Source organism: Euprymna scolopes, chromosome 39 (genome assembly GCF_053919585.1).
Source record: "Euprymna scolopes isolate OS-2025 chromosome 39, ASM5391958v1, whole genome shotgun sequence".
Classification (NCBI taxonomy): domain Eukaryota; kingdom Metazoa; phylum Mollusca; class Cephalopoda; order Sepiida; family Sepiolidae; genus Euprymna; species Euprymna scolopes.
Window position 1 is genome coordinate 36,973,588 of NC_136520.1, and position 21,626 is coordinate 36,995,213.

The 21,626-nt window shown below is 37.9% G+C and overlaps 1 protein-coding gene across 3 annotated transcripts in view; it reads right to left on the reverse strand.

Moving 5' to 3' along the window:
- LOC145263751 (uncharacterized) overlaps positions 1-21,626 on the reverse strand; it is a 209,758-nt gene that overhangs the window by 57,686 nt on the left and 130,446 nt on the right. For all 3 annotated transcript variants that reach the window (XM_080120769.1, XM_080120770.1, XM_080120768.1), the window contains exon 3: positions 164-373. In XM_080120769.1, the coding sequence (XP_079976895.1) occupies positions 164-373 (210 nt within the window). The remainder of the gene's footprint in view (positions 1-163; positions 374-21,626) is intronic.

The following is a 21,626-nucleotide window of genomic DNA, read 5'->3' on the forward strand; positions in this document are numbered from 1 at the left end:
ACAGTAAAGTTAACCTGATCAGTGATGGGTTGATTGTTGTATTTTTTGACAGGTGATATTGCAATTGTCAAAATAGCAACTAGCATTCAATGAAAGGTTTACAATTTGTGTTTTTCAGACTTAAGTTGAATAGGGTTTGATATACTGTAGAATAGACACTTACTTTGGCCGCTTTAGTTTTGGAGCTGATGAGCAGTTGGAGTCCATTCTGTTCTTCATTTCCATCATTTCCAAATCAAGAGACGAAGGTTTATGTACAAGCTCTTGAGTTTCATTTTCTGCTTCAAATTCCGGCTCTGGATCATCCACCACGGGCGGCATAGGAAGATCCGTGATGCGACGATGTCTGATTGGAGATGCAGCAGCTTTCTCACTGAAATTAAAAGAAAAAAAAAATTAATAACTTATAAAAAATAATGCATTTTTGAATTTTTGCGATGAGAATTGTTTATTTGTATTATTTGAATTCATGGGACTACTGTTCGTCTCGAGTGTGATTTTCACAACATTTCAGTCGATGTAATCTCCGACCTTCAGGTGTATCTTGTCAAACTTGGGAATGTTTCTGTCGGATGGAATTTCAAACGAAATCCTTATTTACTCAAAGGGGGTAGCATACTTTTGCTCCATCAACCATGACTTGGTAGAGGTCCCAAGTAATTCGCAATTGTATTTTTCGATCAACCACATCAAGAATTGAACCTTCAACCTTTAGGAGGACATCACTTTTACAATTGAATTTTCCAAGTACTCTAACTACTGCGCCAGGGATCCGTTAATTTATTTGTATATAAATAATTTTTAATGATTTGAGAAGATTAAAGCAACAAAGAAGCATGCATATAAGAAAAGTTTAATGAAACGAGGCCATCTAACATATGAAGTTATCGTGTGAGATTTTCAAAGTTAGACTTAAACTTTGATTCCAACTAACTCATTTTTATTTGATATTGTTGTATAATGCTAATGATGTATTTAACTATAGTTTGTTCTAAAAATTATCTAATCCCTGCTGAACAACTGATAAGAAAACTCTTTAATTATGAAGAGAAAAATAAAAGTTGACAAGGGAAATAACTCTTTATTGAAGAATATAAAAATTGTCTGCCTCACAACTAAAATTTTCTTATTTTTCTTTAGAAGCTTTTAAAATGTGCAAATGAATAAAAAATTAAAAAAAACTAAAAGGATTTCACAGCATCTTGAGCATCACCAGGGAAGTACAGTTTGTTCATAAGATTCTAGATACAAAACGAAGAACATATGAAATAACTTCTTTGGTTGAGATGTACTTCTCTTAATTGGGATATTACTTTAAATCCAGTGGCAGGGAGAAGTCCAAGATAACCTTAAGAAATTCTCGGACAAGCCAATGATAATTTAAAACATTTTAGAAATGTTTTTCCTCTAGATAAATAAATTGCTCTAAGGCTTAAGTGTCTTGTCTACCCTATTTTAAGAAAGGTTAGGAAGAAGGGGAGAAATGGATTCATGTTTCCCAAAGTTACCAGGGAAATTGATTTAACAGCCCTTTGACAGATCTTGACCACTATACACTAAGCCCATTATATTTCTGAATTTTTTTAGACTAAGTTTGATTATTTGTAATATTTGGATTCTTTGGATTACTGTTCTTATCTTTATCATTTTCACAACGTTTTGGTCGATGTAGCCTCCGCCCTTCTTTAGGTGTATCTTGTCGAACTCTGGAATGTTTCTGTCTAACTCGGGAATCAAAATCAAAGTGTAGTATCTGTTCTTCGGATGCTGCATTCATTTTTTGGTCTCGGTTAAAGAAGAAGAAATCCTTCTTGACCGATACATTTTTTATTTTTGTTACTGACAGAGTGCCCCTTTTTTGGGACCTGGTCCCCCCTCCCCATTAAAAACTGACCTCATGTCTAACTCTACCCTCGTAGGGAGACAAGTAAACAAACTCAGGAATCTGGACAAGATTTTGAATGGAATCCTTTATTTACTTGACTGGGGTAGCATGCTCTCTCATTCCGTCAGCTATAACTGGATAAAAGTCCTAAGTAGTTCGTTATTGTATATTTTGATCGACTATTCTAAGAATTGAACTTTCAACCTTCAAGATTTTTTTCAATTGACTTTTTCTAGTTTTTATAGTATATACCAGAGATTGTTATATCACCTTCATTTCTAGGAAGAGTAGTATACCTGCACTAAAACAATCTTTGAAATTCATGATATTTCAATTATTCTTGAGCTGATAATGAGTATCTGGTTAATGAGCTGCATTTTCTCCTGTTGAGTCTGAACAAATTAGGAGTCTGAACTCATAGCACTTATCCCCAACCCCTCAACATACATACTCCCAACCAACCAATGAGCAATATCCCACCCTTTTATTGTTGAGGTACTTAGATACCTGAAAGCCTTCTTTAATAGTTTCTTCCCTCGAACTGCCAGACTTTCGAATTTCCTCCCTATTTCCTGCTCCTCTGACTGTGCCGACATGCAGAGATTTAAATGTAAGGTGAACAGACACCTCACTGCTCAACTCCCCACAATCTCGTTAAATGATCCCAAATAGTAGTCCCTTATAATCAAGTGGTAATATGCCTTGTTTGGGATTTTTTTTTTTTCAAAGTCTAAACTTAGAATCAGACTATTTAACATTTTAAGAGTCCGAACAGAGCATTTGAACTATAAACTTAACAGCACATTTTGCCTTTTTTTTTTTTTTTTTTTTTTTAAATTAACTTCAGATTTTGTACATAAAAGAAAATGCCCATCTTTTTCAAATGAAAACACTATTAATAATCTATAGTATCTATAAATTACCAACAGGCTGTCCAGAGTTGCCTGTTCATAAAATATGTATAAATATTATATTTTAATTCATGAAGATTTATTATTATAGAGCCAATTCTCTATTGATTATCAGCCATGATATAGTAATGATTTCAACAGTTAAAAAAAAAAAAGAAAGTACCATCCATTGGAATTAAAACCAGAATATTTAGCGATCTAGGCTTAGTTGTTTATCGCTCTAGCGTTGTTACCATTTGAGCTACAGACAGATGGATATGAAAGGTTAAAAATTAAGTGAGTTTGAGCTATAAATGTTTAATTTTGAGCATACGCAAAAGAAACAGCAGGTGTAATGTTTTATTTGACTTACCCTACCAAGGTCAACTGTTTTGTTTTTAATTTTGACCTCTTAGTTATTTTGTCAGCTAAAAACCAAATCAGAAGTGTACTACAGGTCTAAATATCCTATATATCAAATTTTAACTCTTTAAACCAAATATTCAGTCTTGAAATAGTTAACCTTCATGTCGTCTTTCGCATATCCATGTCTTAATAAATTAAAAAGTTTGTTTTAAGAATTTTTAAAAAGAAACAAGTTTTTAATATCAATATCAGAATGAGGGGGGGGGGGAACCAAAAAAAATTTGCGGGTATACTAGCAAAGATATCCATGCTTTGTGCGGAACTTTGCTGTAAGTGGGTACCCAAGCGTACAGAAAAGTCCCGACCTTAACCTTTGACCTTGAAAAATAGCGTGCACATCTCTAGGTCAGAGATTATCATCAAGTCAGGTTTGGTCATAATTGGTTCAGTGGTGTGGGCTGCAGGAGAGTATTTATACATAGGCTATTACCTTGATCTTAACTTTGAAAAATGGTGTGCACCATCGCTGGGTCGGAAACCATCATGCCAGGTTTAGTCATGATTGCTGGTCCAGTGATGTAGGCTTTAGAAGAATTGTACACACAGACACACAAAGGCTATCACGTTATATAATGGAAAAAGATACTTAGGTCAGTGTTGGACCTTCTAAAATCATAAGAGTCCAAGTTGTGCTTCGGGTATAGACAGCACAGCATGTATGGTGCACTGTATGGTGCTTATTCCTGTGCTTAACAAGTGCCTAAGAAATCACATCTCAAAATATGAGAATCTTAATTTTGATAAAACACTTGATATGATGGGTGGGTGGGGGGATCCTATTAACACCACTGTGAAATCATCTCATTTGTTGAATATCACACCTTTAAAATCAGAGAGAAAGCAAGAAAAAAAGAGAAATGATAGAAAGAGTAATGTTGGTTTGTTTTTATGGCATATCAATCCTTTTCACTTTAATGCAGAATCTAGTAATTTTGGAAAACTTTTTATGCTTCAAGCTCTTTTTTCTTCAAATATTTATTCATGGTGTTTGGTTTAGTTGTTTTGTAGAGGAAAATTGTTTCTGATTTTGCATATGATTGAATTTTGTAAAAGGAGGTTAAAAACAAAAACAATAGCATCAATGTTTGATGTATTTTAGGTCAAGAAGCCAGTATCTGGCAGCACCAGAAAAAAGAAAAGAAAAAATAAAAAAAATAAAAAATGAAATGTACTCAAAGTGAAATTTGGAAGTAGTTGACCCATTGAACCAGAAAGACTAGAGAGTTAGCTTGCAAAATATAAAAAAGTGTCTGGTTTGGACCAGGCAAAAAATGAGGTTTAAATAAATAGAAAAAGATAAAGTAGATGGCGGGGGTACATAAAGACTTGAGTGGTTGTGAAGAAAATAACTACACAACCAAAAAAAGGATAAAAATTGGGACAGTATATGACATTGGTATTGAATTTATACCAAATGATGTCTATCATAATTTTACAAGAATTGGTATAAAAAAATATTGTTACTTTTGAGCAGAGTAATGTAATCAGAGTTATTAATTTCTTTATTTTACATATTAAAAAAATATCAATATTATTTAAATATTTAACCCTTTTGCTAAATACATTATTCACAGAGTTGTTCATTTTTTTTTGTTTGTTTGTTTGTTTCATGAAACGAAAAAGATCTCTTTAAAAAAAATGCATTTTGTTTTTATGTTTTAATATATTTCAGTTATTTTATAGACCTAACCGATAATTCCTCCTAGTGACTCCAGATTAAAGGAAATTTTTAATAGTGTCTTTAGATTCTGCGAAAAATGTAATCGTTAATGAAACTTATTTGAATGTTATGTTTAACATATTGATTTCTATAACACAAACACACAACGCATATTGGTTATTGAGATTATTTTGAAAACTTTGTGAAAATAAATCAGAGCTACTGGGCCATCTGTGTATTTACAGATATAAAAACCACTATGGGTAATATATTGTAGAGTGATAATTTGTGAGATGTAAGAAACCCGGCCCATTGTGCTTGGAAAATCACTACAGTTGTAACATGGTGATTACAGTTTCACTTGGACCCAACACGTATGCAAAGACAGTCGTAAAGGAACAAAGGAAAAAAAATTTCTTTTTTTTTTCAGTTGAAACAAAGGGTATTTATTAACGGTCATTTTATCACCAAGCCACTAACACAATTTTCTAAACCAGTACTAATGTGAGCTCATCCCTTTGTTTCTCTCGACTCAATAACCAGTTTCCAAATTTGCAGCTACAACCAGCTACTAAATTTCTTGGCCTTCGGGACAAGATCAAAGTGTAGTATCTGTTCTTCAGATGCTGCACTTCTATTTCTTGTTCTCTTTTGGTGGAGGAGAAATCCTTCACGACTGAGACAATTTTTATTTTTGTATCTTTTCTCCACGTTAAAAAACGACCCTGGTGTCTAACTCTGTCCCGTGGGGAGGCATAGTAAATAGGTACAACCAGCTACTATATGTCTGCAACTCGCCCCAAGGCACATGATCGTCCAACCGGTTTGGATTTCATCTACTTTTAAAAGTTTCTCTTGCACTGACACGTGCTTCCAAGTCACTGCCACCGAAATCCAAATCTTTGTTTTTCTTTTTCTTTGTTGTGATATCATCTTGCGGCTCAACTTGGGTCATTTGCAAACATGAGATGCTGCTGCTGCTGCAACATGCATGTCAGTGGTTTCATTACACAGCTTTATTCTAAGTAAGCAAACTAATGGTGAAATATCTGATCTCTCCCAGAAGTCAAAAGCACTTTTATTTTAACTACTGTGTTAAATTTTCACTGTTGGTGGGAAAATTTCAATAAAAGGAAAGGAATAGACTGAGAATTATATTACTCCTAATTCTTTCATAGATATTCCTCTGAAAATAATAAAGTAAATTGGATATCCTTTAAAACATTATATAATAAAAAAATAAAAATAAAATAAAATTTTTTTTTAATCATCTCGAAAATTAAGTCAGACAATCCATTGTATGGAAAGAATAAAACAAAAGCAATAACCGTTATCCCCTCCACCCCAGGACGTTGGCATTTTTTTTTTTTTTTTTTTTTTTCAAAATGCCAGACACCAAAGATAATTGTTCAACATTTATTTGGTTTTCAGTACGCTAATTTTAACTTCCAATCTGGTAACAATTTAACTGTTAAATAGTCTCAATTCAAAAATGGACACCATATAAAATTTTACACAGAAGGAAAAAAATATTTTGAATGATTCAATTTAGTTATTCACAAACAACCGTTTCACTGTATCACCTCCTGAGTGTGGCTAGACAGTAACTTAGAGGAAAAACAATCACTATATTTAGTTTAACATTGATTTTACATGCTAACATGCATTGGTTTAGTTGTTTTGTTTTATGGCGTATCAACCCTTTTCAGGCTATTTAATGCTGTCAGTAATTTATGGACAAAGTTTTTATGCTTCAAGTTCTTTATATTTTCAATTATTTATTCATCTTGTTTGGTTTGATTGTTTTGTAGAAGAAAATTGTTGTTTTAACTTTGCAGAACATGATTGAGTTTTGCAAAGGAAAATGATGTTGAATAGCAGGTGTATATATTGGAGACATAACAGATGATGAGACATTTATATAATGGTGTATATGACGATGGCAATTATTTATCGAGTTCATTATTTGTAGTAGAAGGGATATAGAAGTGAGAGTGGACTGTTCTTTTTAACACAGAAGGAAATTCGTTATTGATGATGGGGACAGACAGTTACACTTTTAGAGGGCGTTTCATATAAGTTTACAAAGACGACAGACAAAAATCACATTACCTTTTCGGTGGATGGCAAACGAAGACAAAAGGCTTACGGATAATGATATTTATTATTCCAACTGGATGAGATAATCAGGGATTCAATTGCCTTGCAGAATTACATTGTCTTGTTCCCTTTCTGATTCTTTTTGAAAAGGGTTCGGCTAACTCACTCTTCCGACTAACTGTCCTCAATTCCCCTCAGACTTCTCTCTTTGAACGATTCCTAACTTCTGGATATTTTGTAAACTATCTTTCTTTGTGATGTCTGAACGTGTTTAGCAACGTGAATATTTTTTTACATTGTTTTTACATATGTCTCCAACACGTTTTTTTGGCAGCACAGAGAAAATTCCTTAATTTGATGTCCATTTTCCTAACTCTGACATCTAGTTATATTGTTATTCCTAACACAATGGACAACGTTTCACATTCCTATCATCGTATCTAAATTGCAATATGTATTCTTTTCAACTCTTGAATACTGGGTTCAATTCTAGCTCTTTCCTTTAATAAATACTAGCTTCGGTGCCCGGCATTGCCTGGGTGTTTGGAGGTTGTGTTGAGAGAAAAAAAAAAAAAAAAAAAAAAAAAAACTGGTAGCAGGAAGGCAGGCAGACTCGAACCTGTATCACAAAGAAAGAAAAAGAAAAAAAAGTAATGTCTTTGCTGTTGCGTCCATTGCCAAACCAGAAATGGCGAAGGTTTAAATTAAAGCTAGTCAATTGAAAAGAGGGGATGACATTCGAAAATATCGGCATAAAAAACAACTCCTTCCTGTAGAAAAGTACCCAGTTGAGGGTGAAGGAATTACTGTTTTTAGCCAATTTTTCGATATTTGTCGTCCGAAGGGTCGAGCTTCAAAACAATACTGATCTTGTAAAAATCGGTCGCCTCTGTTAAAATTTTTATGCAGACATACAAACATACATACATTTGAACAGACAGGTGATATTTATATAATAGATTATTTTCAAACCTATTGACGTCGTTTCTCTAATTACTGGGATCTGTTCCCTTCCATATACAACAATGAAAAAAAAAAAAAAATTGTCAGGAAGACAGTATTTTGGGAGCCTGATTTTGGTAGCACCAGATAATATGCATCGATTTTTTATCCCTCTTCCTTTTGAGTTCATTTTTATCACTTTCACTCAACTTGGTACCAAAACTGATCTACATCTACTAAGCTAAGGATTCTCATCCATTCTTTCAAGGTGACCATACCACAGAAGTTTCTGGTTCTACACACATTTTTCAATACTATCCAGATTTTAAGGTCATCAAATCTAAGCCTATCTTTTAGAAAATATTGGCATTTTCCTGATTTTTTTTTTTTTTTTTTTAAATTACATTTTCACCCCAAACAAACACATTGCCACTTTGTTGTAGGGGCTACTATCAGGGACATAAGCATCAGGGGTACTGTGTAGGGAGTTAAGCAGCAAGATGTCGGTTCACATTGCACTTGAACTTCTGCATGTCAGTACAGTTGGGGAAGCAGGGATCCGGAAGGGAATTCCAAAGTCTAGCTGTCCTGAGGAAGAAACTACTGGAGTAGAAGGCTCTCTTACATCTAGGGATCTCTGAAGGGGTGGGATTTAGCTGCTTGTCGGGTTTATTGGGGGTATTTATGTCGATGGGGCACAAGTGCTTGCACTTCGTCAGAGCATTCACCATTAAAGTACTTTTAGAAAAGGCAGAGGGATGCAACATTTCGTTGATGGGACAGAGGCTGAAGTTTAGATGACAGTTCAGGACCTATCAGATTGGCGACTCTTTTGAACCTTGTCTAGGAGCGAGAGACTAGTGGTAGATGCACCAGCCCAAATATGACAATACTCCATACATGGGCGAATGGTGGCCTTATAGAGGTATAGGATACTTTCGGGCATTAGTATCTTTCTAGCACGGTAGAGAGAACCTACCTTCTTTGCAGCGGTCCTGGCGATACTCTCGATGTAATTGTTCCAACTCATGTTTCCTGAGAGTGTTAGGCTGAAGAGTTTAAAGGATGTACTTTCAGATAAAGAGTCATTGGCCATTGCTATTGGTGGCAGAAAAGGTTTCTTGTAATTATTGAAGGAAACAAGTTTAGTCTTGGCAGCATTGAAGGTGACCATCCATTTATGTCCCCATTCCACTACAGATTGAACATCATCCTCTAGTGTTTCTGCCATTTCTTTAGATATGTGTTCATTTGTTTTCTTGTCGTGTCTGTTATAGAGTGTGGTGTCATCAGCATATATACCCATCTCACAGGTAATTTTGTCAGGGAGGTCATTTATGAATATTAGGAATAACAGAGGTCCCAAGACCCGAGGCACTCCCGCATTTATATCATATTGTTTAGATGTACGACCGTCGAGGACAGCCTGGATTTTTCTCTTATCTAAGAAGGATTTAATTATGTATTCTTCCAGTGATACCATATGATCTGGTTTTCCTGAGAAGACCTTCATGCCGTACCCTGTCAAAAGCCTTAGATATATCTAGAGCTACCGCTCTATCCTCCCCCGCTTTGTCCAGTGACTGGTATATACGTTCTGAGATTACAGTTAGGATATTTGCTGTTGAACGGGCTTGTCTAAATCCATATTGTTGGTCAGTCAGAAGTTTAGCATCTGTAAGGTGATGGACTAGAACTTGGTTAATTATTGTCTCAAATATTCTGGCGAAAAGTGGGAGGAGGCTAATGGGCGATAATTTACTGGGTCAGTTCTTTTGCCAGAATTCTTGAAAACTGGTACTACAGAAGCAGTTTTCCAGCAGGCAGGAAAGCAAGATTCATTAAGGCATTTTTTTTTTTTTTTTTTTTAATATTTTTATCTCTGGCCAGGTTTCACTTAAATACATCACACTTTGTACACATGTTTATTAGATTTTTCCCTTAGTTGACAATGGTAATGCTTGCTTTGTTGGTTTGCAGGACTCTATGGAAAAATTTATCTTTAGTTGATCTTCGACAACTAAATATTTTCATTTACTAGCCAAATAGAAAAGTTACTAGTCAAACCCATATGATTTTTAGAATATGACATCTTCGTTCTGTGACGATTATGTACAGAATAAAGTTTTTGTATTTTTTTTAATAAGTGTAATTCTAAATATACAAATTTTATGTTGATACTTGAAAATATAAACATTCTAATTTCTTCAGATGTTTTTTTAAAACAGCCTTCGTTTAAAAAAAAAAAAAAAAAAAAAAAAAAAAAAGAAAAAAGTATATTATTCTATTAAACTTTTATTGTTTAAATAACTTTTTTTTTTTTTTTTTTTTAAAATTAAATGAACAAAGCTGAAAAGATGTTTCACTCAGTAATAAGTTTTGGAAGATTGTCAGTGAAAGAAATACAATTGCCAAAAGATAAGTGTTTCATTATTTCTAGTAGCCACTTTGAAAAATCACTTGCAAATGTGACTGTTTCACTCACAATGTAGAGCCCTGGTTTGTAATAGAAGTTCCCTGAATTTGTTTCATCCATTCCTAATTCTTGCAATCACACCATGTGGTCCAATGGTATCACCAAGATAACAAAACTTCTGAACAACCTCAATAACTTTACTATCTATGAACATGAATTTGTGTGCGTTCACTGCAAAGATTGATTATCCACTTGTGTTGGTTCAAAGCTGTTGCTGGATTCCAACATCAGTCGCAGGATTGATCTACCTTCAGTAGATGCTGTAATTGAAGAATTCTCCCTCCAGAACTAAAGTTTCTTTTAGAAGTTACAATGATATTAGTTTTCTTCTACTGAATAACAAACTTGCAAATGTGAATTCTTAGCCTGGGCAAATCAAAATACAAATCCAACCAAACACAAACAGAATATCTGCTTCTGAGGGCCACTATAAAAGCCTACTGTGATACTTCAGAAATGCAAACTGCCGCTCCGCCCTCCCTGCACATCTGCTGGAATATATATATATATATATATATATATATATATTCTGGAACTACTTCAGAGACAATCAGCAGCTAATCTATGAAGAGCAACGTTGAACTTGGTCAATACTGGATGGGTGACCATTTGGTAATACCAAATGCTGTATGTGCTTGGGAGCCTGGAGAAAGATGGGCACCACCAGGTTATTTTTGCCCAAGACACACTGCAGGAAATAATGCAGCCCCTCCCTCCCCCAATCCCAGAGGGTTAAGTGCCTCATCCATCCATGAAAAACTGTCTAAAGAGGTTGCTGTATCTAGCCAGATATTATTTTTGGAAAAAAAGAAAAAAAAAAAATTTTTTTGTTTTTTTCTTTGAATGGACAAATCGAATTCTAGGTCATCAATCCCAAATCATATTTCTAATTCAAGTGATTTCTCTTATCTTAGCTAAACATTTCTCACTTGCAGGAAGTCTGTCATTCATATGCAGTGCAACTATGCAACTTACTAAACATGCAACCATCTAGTGCATGTTTACACATGCAGATATACTTTCTTCACATTTGAGTTATCATTTATCTTCATGGTTTCAGACTTATTGCACATCAACTAATTACCTTCTCTCAACCTACTAACATTCTTTATAGACCAGTATTGATTTACACTAAGTGAAAATTGTTATTTCCCCTACCATATCGCACCCCATAAGTTAGGAGCATAAAAACAAGCAACCAGACCATGTGTAGTCAATATTCACCCCAGGTGAGTTGAATTGACTTCTAAAGGAGAAAGTGTCAAAGGAATATTATATTCACAAGTGCTCCCCAGTTACATGTATAATGTCCAGTAAATGGACTAATAAGGCCATAATGATTTTTTTTCAGCAGTGAAAATGCAATATTTTGAAGGCTAATTCAACATGTTATTAAATAATTACCAGTACATCATGAAACCATTGGTATGGTATAATCCAATTAAAAAAAAAAAAAAAAAAAAAAAAAAAAAAAATTTAACTATTAGACTCTTCCACTGGTCATTGGGCATTTCCATCAATTTTTCTTCGAAAAAGCCGTCTTAATGGGACAAAGACGTCAGCTAAAAGTGAAAAGTAATTTCGGTCCAGGGTTTGAATACTATGACTGGTGGTACAATTATACCTAGCCACACTGATTATTCTTAATTAAAATGAAACATTTACGTGGATATTGAAAAATATTGCAACCAACGCATAAACACTTGTCTAACAACCACAATCCCAACAAAGACATTAGGTTGACAAGAACGTTCTTGCAGAATTTTTTAATTTTCTGCATTTCTATCTAATTCACATGTTATACGGCATTCACCACAGGCAGGTTGAACCAGCTTCCTCAAAAGGAGGAAGTGTCAAGGATATATTAAATTCACAGCCGGACTCCAGTAGTTGCCTGTAATGTGTGGTGTATTTTTGATCAGGAAGCGAGTATCTTCAGACAGCCTGATCTACTAGCACCAGATGCCTTAACAGGTGTTACCACTTTGGGCCAAAGTGAACCTGGAAGCAATAGTAACTAAAGAGCAATTACACATTCCCCATTGTCTCTAAATAAGGCCCCACCACTGGATGTTTTTTTTAAGTCATACCTGGAACCATTGGAATAAACAAAATCTAATATCGACAGAGTAGCAATATTATTTAACCTGTAGCTGAAGCGAGAAGAGAAAGAGAACAGAAATAGATTAATTTTGTATTTTTCGGTTTAACTGCCTTTGCAAACACATTCACATGGTATCTGTACAAACACATACATAAATTAACTGGTAAAATAGTAAGTCTTTTCGCTTCTAAAGATTACGAAAAAGGAAGGTATTTAATTTTCTCCTACTGCAAGAACACTTTTACCTGCAAAGAGTGCCTGGGCAGCTCTGTCGGCAAAAGTATTTATGCAGGGGTGAGAGTATGAGTGTTGGGCCCTTTGATTCTTCCAGGCAACATCCCGAGAACAAGTACCACTAGTGTATAGATAAGTGATAGTTAATTAAATAATCTATTTAAAATTCACACATAAAATTCCTATAATGGAACTATCTAAACAAATTTTTACCAACTTTTCTCAAAAAAAAAAAAAAATAAATAAATAAAAAAGCTCAATATTTCTTCTAGCAATGGGACAATTCCAAAATTTTCTCAATTCTGATACAATTACAGTAGAACCCAGAGATATGGCATTAAAAATTAGTAACAAAATACAGTACAGTATATAATACATATGTGTATAATCAAATAACATTATAAAAAACACCGTAAGGTGAGGGGTAAATACCGTAACCAGGGGGCATAAAAATGTCGTCTTCCCCATTGTAATCTGAAAAAAAAAAAAAAAAAACTATCCTAGGGCTACCGTATCCCGGAGTTCTACTGAATTGGTTTTCCGATTCTGATTATTTTAAAATCTCTTAATATTTAGATAGTGTTCTTTTTTTTTTTTTTTCGGATCACTCTAAAAACGTGTAATATGCGCATAGATTGTTGTACGTGTAAAAAATACAAACGTAAAAACACTTGTGTATGTGAAGGTGATCTAACAATTTTAGTTTTACTGGTAATTTAAAATCAATAAATAGATATCATTTGGTCATTAGCACTAGCAATAGAGAATGCAGTTTTAAACAAAATCAAACAAACAAAAAAAAAAATTAAATTAATCGTTTTTTTTTTTTTTATCAGAAAATAAGCACAAATATTTCTAATTGCGATACCCCAAAAATCAGAGCAAGAACATCAAACTCCAACCCATATATATGAACAAAAGGAGAGCAAATGTTTCTGCTCTAAACGTCCCCTGCTACATGGAGGCCAAACAACTGGAGGCCATCCTCAGCCAGTATGAGGACGTGGAGGAAGTTACCCCGGTCCGCGGTTTGAGAAATATCATGACCGGGGACTATAAAGTGCAAATGGTCCTGGACAAGGCAGGATTCTACGCCATCCCAGCCACACTCAAGTTCGGAGAGTGGACACTCTCCCTAATAGTGGAAGGGAGGAAGCCCCATTGCTGGCTGTGCCAACAACAAGGACACATGGCCAAAGACTGTCCAAAGAAGAATGGGGGAAAGAACCCAACAAAAGCAGCGGGACCAAGCAAGACAACAAACCAAGCCGCTGCTTCCGCGCCGGCCGCAAATCCTCCAGAGGCACAAGCAGGATGGGTGACGGTCGCAAAGAAAGGCAAGACCAACAAACAGCCATCCCTGCAGACAGTGTCCCAAGACCAACCAAAGAGCAAGCCAGTTTCAGAGGTGGAAAGCATGGACACGCAGACACCCTCCTCCTCAAATAAGAGGAAATTACCAGAATCTGAGGAGGAGGAGGAGGTCGTGTCAGAGGCGGAGGAAGAGACAACAATAGCTTCCACGGCCTTAAGCGCGACGGAAATCAGGAGGGCCAGGGGGAGGAAAAGCCGCAAGACACGCGCAAACCCTCCTACCGCCACTGAGACTGAGAAGGACTCCCTCGCAAAAGCACAGGCTGAGCCCCCTGTTATCCCACCACCCCAGCAGCCAGAACAACCTTCCCCCTCTCCTACAAAGGCCCCAAGAAACCCTTCCCGCCCTTCATCCTGTGATAGGAGCAAAAGCGAAGGAACTGTGCAGGCTACCCCTTCTCCAAGCATCCCGTCTCCCCCTCAATCAAAAGAGGTCCCCTCCCCTACTCCCAAAATCCGCACTGAACGGACTAAAAAACTCCCCTTCCTGCCAGGAGGTAGGATTTGCGAACCCGACCCTCACCAACCAGCACCGGACCTCAAAGGACAACAGAAGGTCCGGTACAATAAGCTTAAGAGCTTTTTCTACGTCGGAGGCGACAACGTGGCAGATCCTACAAAGTTCAAGGACGCTCCCTTGTTGACCACGTTTGTTAGGGTCAACAAGGATGCTAGGACAGAAGGAATGTGGGCAATGATAAAGGCAGCGAAGGATGCGATCCCAGGCCAGCAGCTGGTGGACAGGGACCATCCGTCGCTGACCAACATTTTCTTCAAATGTGAGGGCAGAATCCCCATGTACGTGCACCCCTGGCTCTACAGGGCACTCAAACTAACCTTCCCCCTGGACGTGGGGGGCGTGGCCAAGGATGGAGTACCCTCATAAGATTTACTACCGGCAGCCTCGGCCAGGCCTCCCACGTCCTCACTGCCCAGGATTTCAGACCCGTCTGTGACACTGAATAAGGTAAGTGAACATGGCTTTGAACTTGGCTACATTGAATGTGAGGGGCATCAGGTGTCGAAGCAAGGCCTCGCGCGTTGTGAGAGACTTGGTGTCCCTTAAGGTAGATATTGCCGCTATCCAGGAGACCCACTTTGTTTGTGACGAGGATTGTCAGGTGCTGGTAAATGATTACAATGTCTACTCAGCATATGGCAATACTTATAGTCGTGGAATCTCCTTGCTAGTGAATCGCTCCCTGTCAGCGTCGATGAATGTTGTTCATGCAGACAAGGACGGGCGGGCGCTTGTTGTTGATGTTGCCGTTAATTGTAGTGTTTTTCGGATTGTTGCTGTTTATGCTCCCAATTTTGCTGTAGAGAGGGCAACCTTTTTTCGACGGTTTGAGGGCTTCTTAGTGGATCCAGACGGTTAGTTTTAATGGATGATTGGAATGCAATCCTTGATCCCAAGATAGATACGGTCGGTGGGGGTGGGGGGAGGGGTCTAGCGGGTCAGTGCGGTGTGACAGCACTGTCTGACCTGATGGCTTCGTGCGATCTCGTCGACAGATTTCATCTGGATCATCCAGGGCGGGAGATGTGGATGTGGCATTCTGTAGTGCTTCCCATCCGAGTACTTACTTGGATCGGATGTTAATTAGAAGAGGCGATGTAGACTTCCCATCTTGCCCCACGTTCCACTTGTTAGGGCACTCGGACCATAAACTTGTTATGGCCCGTTTGAACTTAAGTGCTAGGCCTAAACTTGCCGGATACTGGAAGTTCAACAGCACCTTGTTGGAGCTTGAGGACTACCGGTTGAAGGTCACTGATCTAATTCAGCGGGCTTTAGTGGGGGCGGTTACAGGGAGTAAGTGGTGCGTTAGTCTTAATGCCAAAATTAGGCGCTTCTCTGTCCAGTACAGCCAACGCCTCGCGTTAGATAAGGCCAAGGCAAAGAAGCGCTTAGAGGATAAGCTGACCCAGGCGGTGGAGGGGGGAGGCCCTCCAGAGTTAGCACTAGCTAAACAAGATCTCAACCGCTTGGCTAGCAAGCGGTATGAAGGTTAAGTAGTTAGGGCTAGGTTAAAGAAAGTTTCGAACGAGGCTGTGAATGTTGACGCTGTTGAGCGTAAGGCTGCTTTAAGGCGTGGTTTGGACGGGTACATTCGTAAAGTACATAACCTGGAAAGACACGCCCTAGTTTCGACTCGGGAGATCTGCGAGGTGTTTCGGGAGCATCTATCGGAGCGCTTCACCCAACTACCCAGACTCAGGGTCGAGGAGTTTGGCAGCTATTTGGCTGACTCGCCCCACCTTACGGCGGCTCGGGCAGCTAGCTGTGATGGTCTTATTACTGAACATGACGTCATTACTGCGTTGAAGCAGGTCGGCTACAACAAGTCCCCGGGTCTTGATGGTTTACCCTACGAGTTTTACTTGAGGCTGTCGCCCATGTTGGTTCCTATTCCGAAGGATATGTTCAACCATTGGTTTGCTCAGGGTTCCATCCCTGGATAAGTGACCAAGGGTGTGATCACATTGCTGAGGAAAGGTCAACGGCATGGTGGGGTGGAAAATTTCGACGATTTTAGGCCCTTGACTCTGCTAAACACAGAGTTAAAGATTTTGGCAAAGATTCTTGCGAATCGTTTTCAGGTTGTCATTACTGACTTGATCGAACTGGACCACACTTATGCTGTGAAGGGGAGATCGATTCAAGACAATTTGCATTTGATACGCTCGATCACAGAGGGGACAGAAGACGACGCCAAAGCCGCGCTGATCAGTTTAGATCAGTCCAAGGCATTCGATAGGGTCAACCATTGGTTGCTGGGATCTGTGCTAGAGGCCGCCGGATTTACTCCGGACTTCTGCAAGTGGATCTTTGTTATGTATGACAGGCCGACGGTAGCGGTGCAGATCAACGGTAAGCTGTCGGAGTCATTCGCTGTCTCTCGGTCGGTGTGTCAGGGTTGTCCGCTGTCGCATCTGTTGTACGTTCTGGCGTTGGAACCCCTCCTTCGCAAGTTAAGGGACGAGATGGCTACACCATTCCTGCGCAGAATAGCTCTCCCTGGAGGCACACGAGCCAGGGTTTCCGCATTCGCCGATGAAGTCACCGTGTTCGTGTCTTGCCACACGGACGTTCAAGCAGTGGTTGAGGCGCTCGCTCGATACGAAGAAGTCACAGGGGCCATCTTCAACCGTAGCAAGTCTGTCAGCCTGCGGTTGGGGGCCTGGACCGGGGTAAACTTGCTTCCAGGTATTTTCAGCTGAACCAATGGACCGGTCCGTATTCTCGATGTCTGGTTTGGATCGGGACTTCAGCTGGAAAAGAATTGGTCGGAAGTACAGTCCAAGGTCAAATCGTCGGTGAAGACTTGAATTGGAAGGAAATTGTCCTTGAAGGGTCGGGCGCGGAGGCGTGTGCTACATACGTCTTTCCGCTCATCCTTTACTGTTTGTCTGTACTTCCTCTCCCTGCAGAATGACTAACCCGCTTACAAGGGTGCCTCGATTCACTATTGTGGAACCAGGGTAAGCATTATGTCTGCAGAGGGGTCTGTGTCCCAAGTCCGAGCGAGGGAGGCCTGGGTCAGCCCAGTCTCTTGTGTCATAGAAACGCCGAGAGATTGGCTTTCCTGGGTCGTTCACTTGAAGACGCTCCTTGGGTCCCTGTGGTTGAGAACTCATTTCCCAATCTCAAACCCAACCCCTCGGTAGAAGGTCGTCGCAGACCGAGGGGGGGGTCTAAGTTCTTCTCCGAATGCCGGACCGCTCTTAGAGCTTTGCCGGGGACCAGTGTCCTCGATCAGCCAAGAAAGAAACTATATCGGGAGTTAGTGAAGGGGACCGCGAAGGATCCACTTTGTAGGCGGATGGGATGGTCGATGGAGGTTGTCCGTTCTCACTGGAGTTGGGCGCCGGGAAGGGAGATTCTGAACAACTCGGAATTTTCCCTCACTTGGCGACTGGTCCGTAACGCGCTGCCCCTTTTCGACGAACTCTACCGGTATAAAGAACATCCGAGCCGCTTCTGTCCGTGCTGTGACGAACGCGAGCCCGAAACGATCGGGCACGCGTTTTTCAGCTGCAGCCGGATACAACCCTTATTGGAGTACGTCGGAGAGGTAGCGGCTCGCATCGATGCTGAGTGCCCGCTCGATCTCGACGAAGGTTATTTTGTGTACAACATGGAGCCGCCGTTCCCTAGGGAGGAAAGAATGATTTTCCTGGCGATCCTAGCTGTAGCGTGTATGGTGATCTGGATCACGCACCTCAAGTTGGTACGCGAAGGGACATCTGTTCCGGATCGGGATCTGATCGTTTACTTTAAACATTTGCTTAAAGTAAAGATCAGATGCGATTGGAGGAGGTTGCCTAGAGTGGAATTTGACAAGAGGTGGGTGCACAACACTAGTCTGTGCATCCGTCTAGGAGCCAAGTTTCAATACGTGTTCCCTCCTTAGGCATGGCACGGACGGTGCTGGGTCCTTCGGAACCCATCCCGCTTAGATTCTAGCTAAGGCATTTTAAGAAGACTCTTGGTGGTACAATTGAGATCCTGTTCCTGATTTTATTTTTTGGTATTAGAGAACCTCTGAGTCTGCCCATCCCCTCTGCGCCACATCTTGGCTTTTTGATATCCCCGGTCATCCCCTTACTCAGAGGTCACCTTCCAACCCCCTCCTTTTGCTTTGCGTTGCTTTAATTTCTCCCACCTTCATTAAGGTTTCTTCCCCAAACCCCATTAGGGATCGCCCTGCTTGTTTTCGGTTCCCCTGAAAACAGTGGAGGGGAGGGGGTCTAGTCACCTAGATTAGTACAGGGGGGCCTCACTAACAACCCAGTAGAATTTATTCTTTATTTTTGATATGAACTTTTTTGGCTAGCTTTTTCCCCACTCCACGAACATTTTTACTCTTCATTCAAAAACTTTTTATTTTCTCACACATGCACACACAAAAAAAAAAAAAAAAAAAAAAAAAAAAAAAAAAAAAAATGCACACACAACACACAGAAAAGTTTTTACAAATTGTAAATATGTTATTTTTATGCTGAACGCTGGGGTTCTTAGATTAGGATCCACAGAGTGAATGAGGTATTTTGGTAAATGTTGCCAGTCAAGAGTAAGACTCCAAAGTCATCATGATTCACATTGTTAGATAGTCACAAAGACCCTATACCTTCCCCCTCCCAATTTCTAATAGGGCCTTGTGCCTAATTTTGTTTGCAGTAATTGATGCATGTTTTTTGTGAAATTTATTTTTATCAAAATTCTGTGTACTTTTGCCGGAAATAAAATATATGAATAAGATCAATGTACAAAATTTATGATTTTTTTAATTTTGACCCATTCTTGACCCCTTAAAAATAATTTTCACTGGCTAAAGACTCAGAAAAGAACGGCCTGTAAGAAATCCAATCATTTTGAGGCCCCTAGTGCCACTCTGCAAATTTTAGTTTTGGAGGTGAAAGAGTTTGAAAATATGGAGACAGACAGACATATAGCTGTTTATATATTATTTTTTAAAAAATAAATCTTTAATTACTGTTAATATTGGCAAAAATATAACACATACATAATAAAAATAAGGCACTAAAATATCAAATGAATAACACCAAATATTAATTTACTAGAAGAACTCCTGAAAATTCTACTGAATAAGAAATATTTTTATTTTTCTGGTAAACGCAAAAAAAAATATTTTTGGGGACAGAAAATCAACAAAACACAGCAAATATGAGTTAACATTTCTATGAAAATAGTGGACATTGTATTTTAAATGCAGAACTGACCCAAATGAGATAAATTAATAAGTACTGATAAATACTCAATAGTAAAATAGTTAAATACAAATAATAAAAATCACATAAGAGAATCTTTAATTTACTTTCAGTCCAGCACCTCTTGGCAGACAATGTTCTTTGTTGTTTTTTTTACCCTATTTCTTTCAGGTGTTACTTTTTTTTTAACATAATATTTCACTGACTTATTTCTTAAGTGAAAAACAGTTGCATATCCAAATTACTATGAGTTTCTTTCTCCCACTATTACAAACTATGATCATATATCATTATTATATTCAAAGACAGGGCTACAAAGGGAGGTCACTTGCATATTCTAGTCCAGGGTTGCCAGATTGGCCTTTTTAAAGACAAATGTTGTAAATTTGGCCCTTTTTTTTTTTTTTTTTTTTTTTTAAGTAGTTTGATCTTCGAAATTAGTATTTGGCCCTTTTTGTTTTTTTATTAGTTTGACCTTCAAAAATTATATTTGGTCTTTTTTAAAGTGTAACGTACAGACAAAGGAAAAGCAGAATATTATATAGATTATAAATTGCTGAAAATTTTTTTTAATGTAAATTAAGCATTCTAGTGACTCTTGTACTATATTTATATTCAGTATTTCAAAATATATTGTTTTATTGATTTAAATAGCAGTAACTTATTCAGATGATAATACAGAAGTGATAAATGAAAAAAAACTTTTGCATTCATTTATTTATGTGTATGTGTGTGTGCGCGCGCTTCTGTGGATGATATATGCATGTGCATTATGAAATGAAATACGTATGTTATGTTTATAAGCCAAATACAAATGACGTGATTATATCTTCAGCATATATACATATATATTTTTTTAATCTTTTTTTCCATATCATGCTGTTAAGCCGAGAAGAATTTAGTAATAAAAATCCGTGTGCTTTTCTTCAATGGTGATATATATTTTTTTAAATGTCCGGCGAAAAAATGTGTAGTGTGTGTGTGTGAAGTGAAAGAGTTAAGGTTATGTTTTCCGTGATATATGATTTTAAAGAAATGTTTTGTATTCTTTGGATTCATCGAACTACTGTTCTCATCTTTAGTGCTTTTCACAACGTTTTGGTCGATGTAACCTCCAACCTTCTTTCAGGTGTATCTTGTTGAACTCGAGAATTTGAACAGAGTTTTCAGCAGAATCCGTTATTTACTTCACAGGGGTAGCATGCTCTTGTCTCATCAGCCATGACTGGACAGAGGTCCTAAGTAATTCACAATTGTATTATTTTTTTAATTTTTTTTTTTTTAAGTCACCCACTTAGGATTAAACCTTTACAATTAATTTTTCCAAGTACTCTAACCACTGCATTACCGGATATATAAACCTTAAATTTTTTTGTTCATATATATACGAACAAAAAAACTTAAGTTTATATATTTTTTAGTGCAAAGCTGTTTGTTTATAAATAAACAAGTAGGTCGAGCACTGTAAAACCGTTGGGCAGGTGTCTATATGAATGGGTATTTGATGAGGGTGTTTAGAACTTCTGACTATCAACTAGATGGTGGTAGGTTTAATCCCTGGCTAGGAATGGATGCTAGTCTAGCTGCACTGATGAGCTGTGATACAACGAAAAAATACTGTATGTGGATGACTATATCTAAACTTTAAATTCTTTTATTCATACATGTATCTGACCGAAAACAATTTTAAGTTTATATATATATATATATATTTATATGTGTAAAAAAACTGGATAAAATATGACACAGAGTAGAAGATACATGGAAAAGGCAGATATATTGATGCAATACAATCAAAT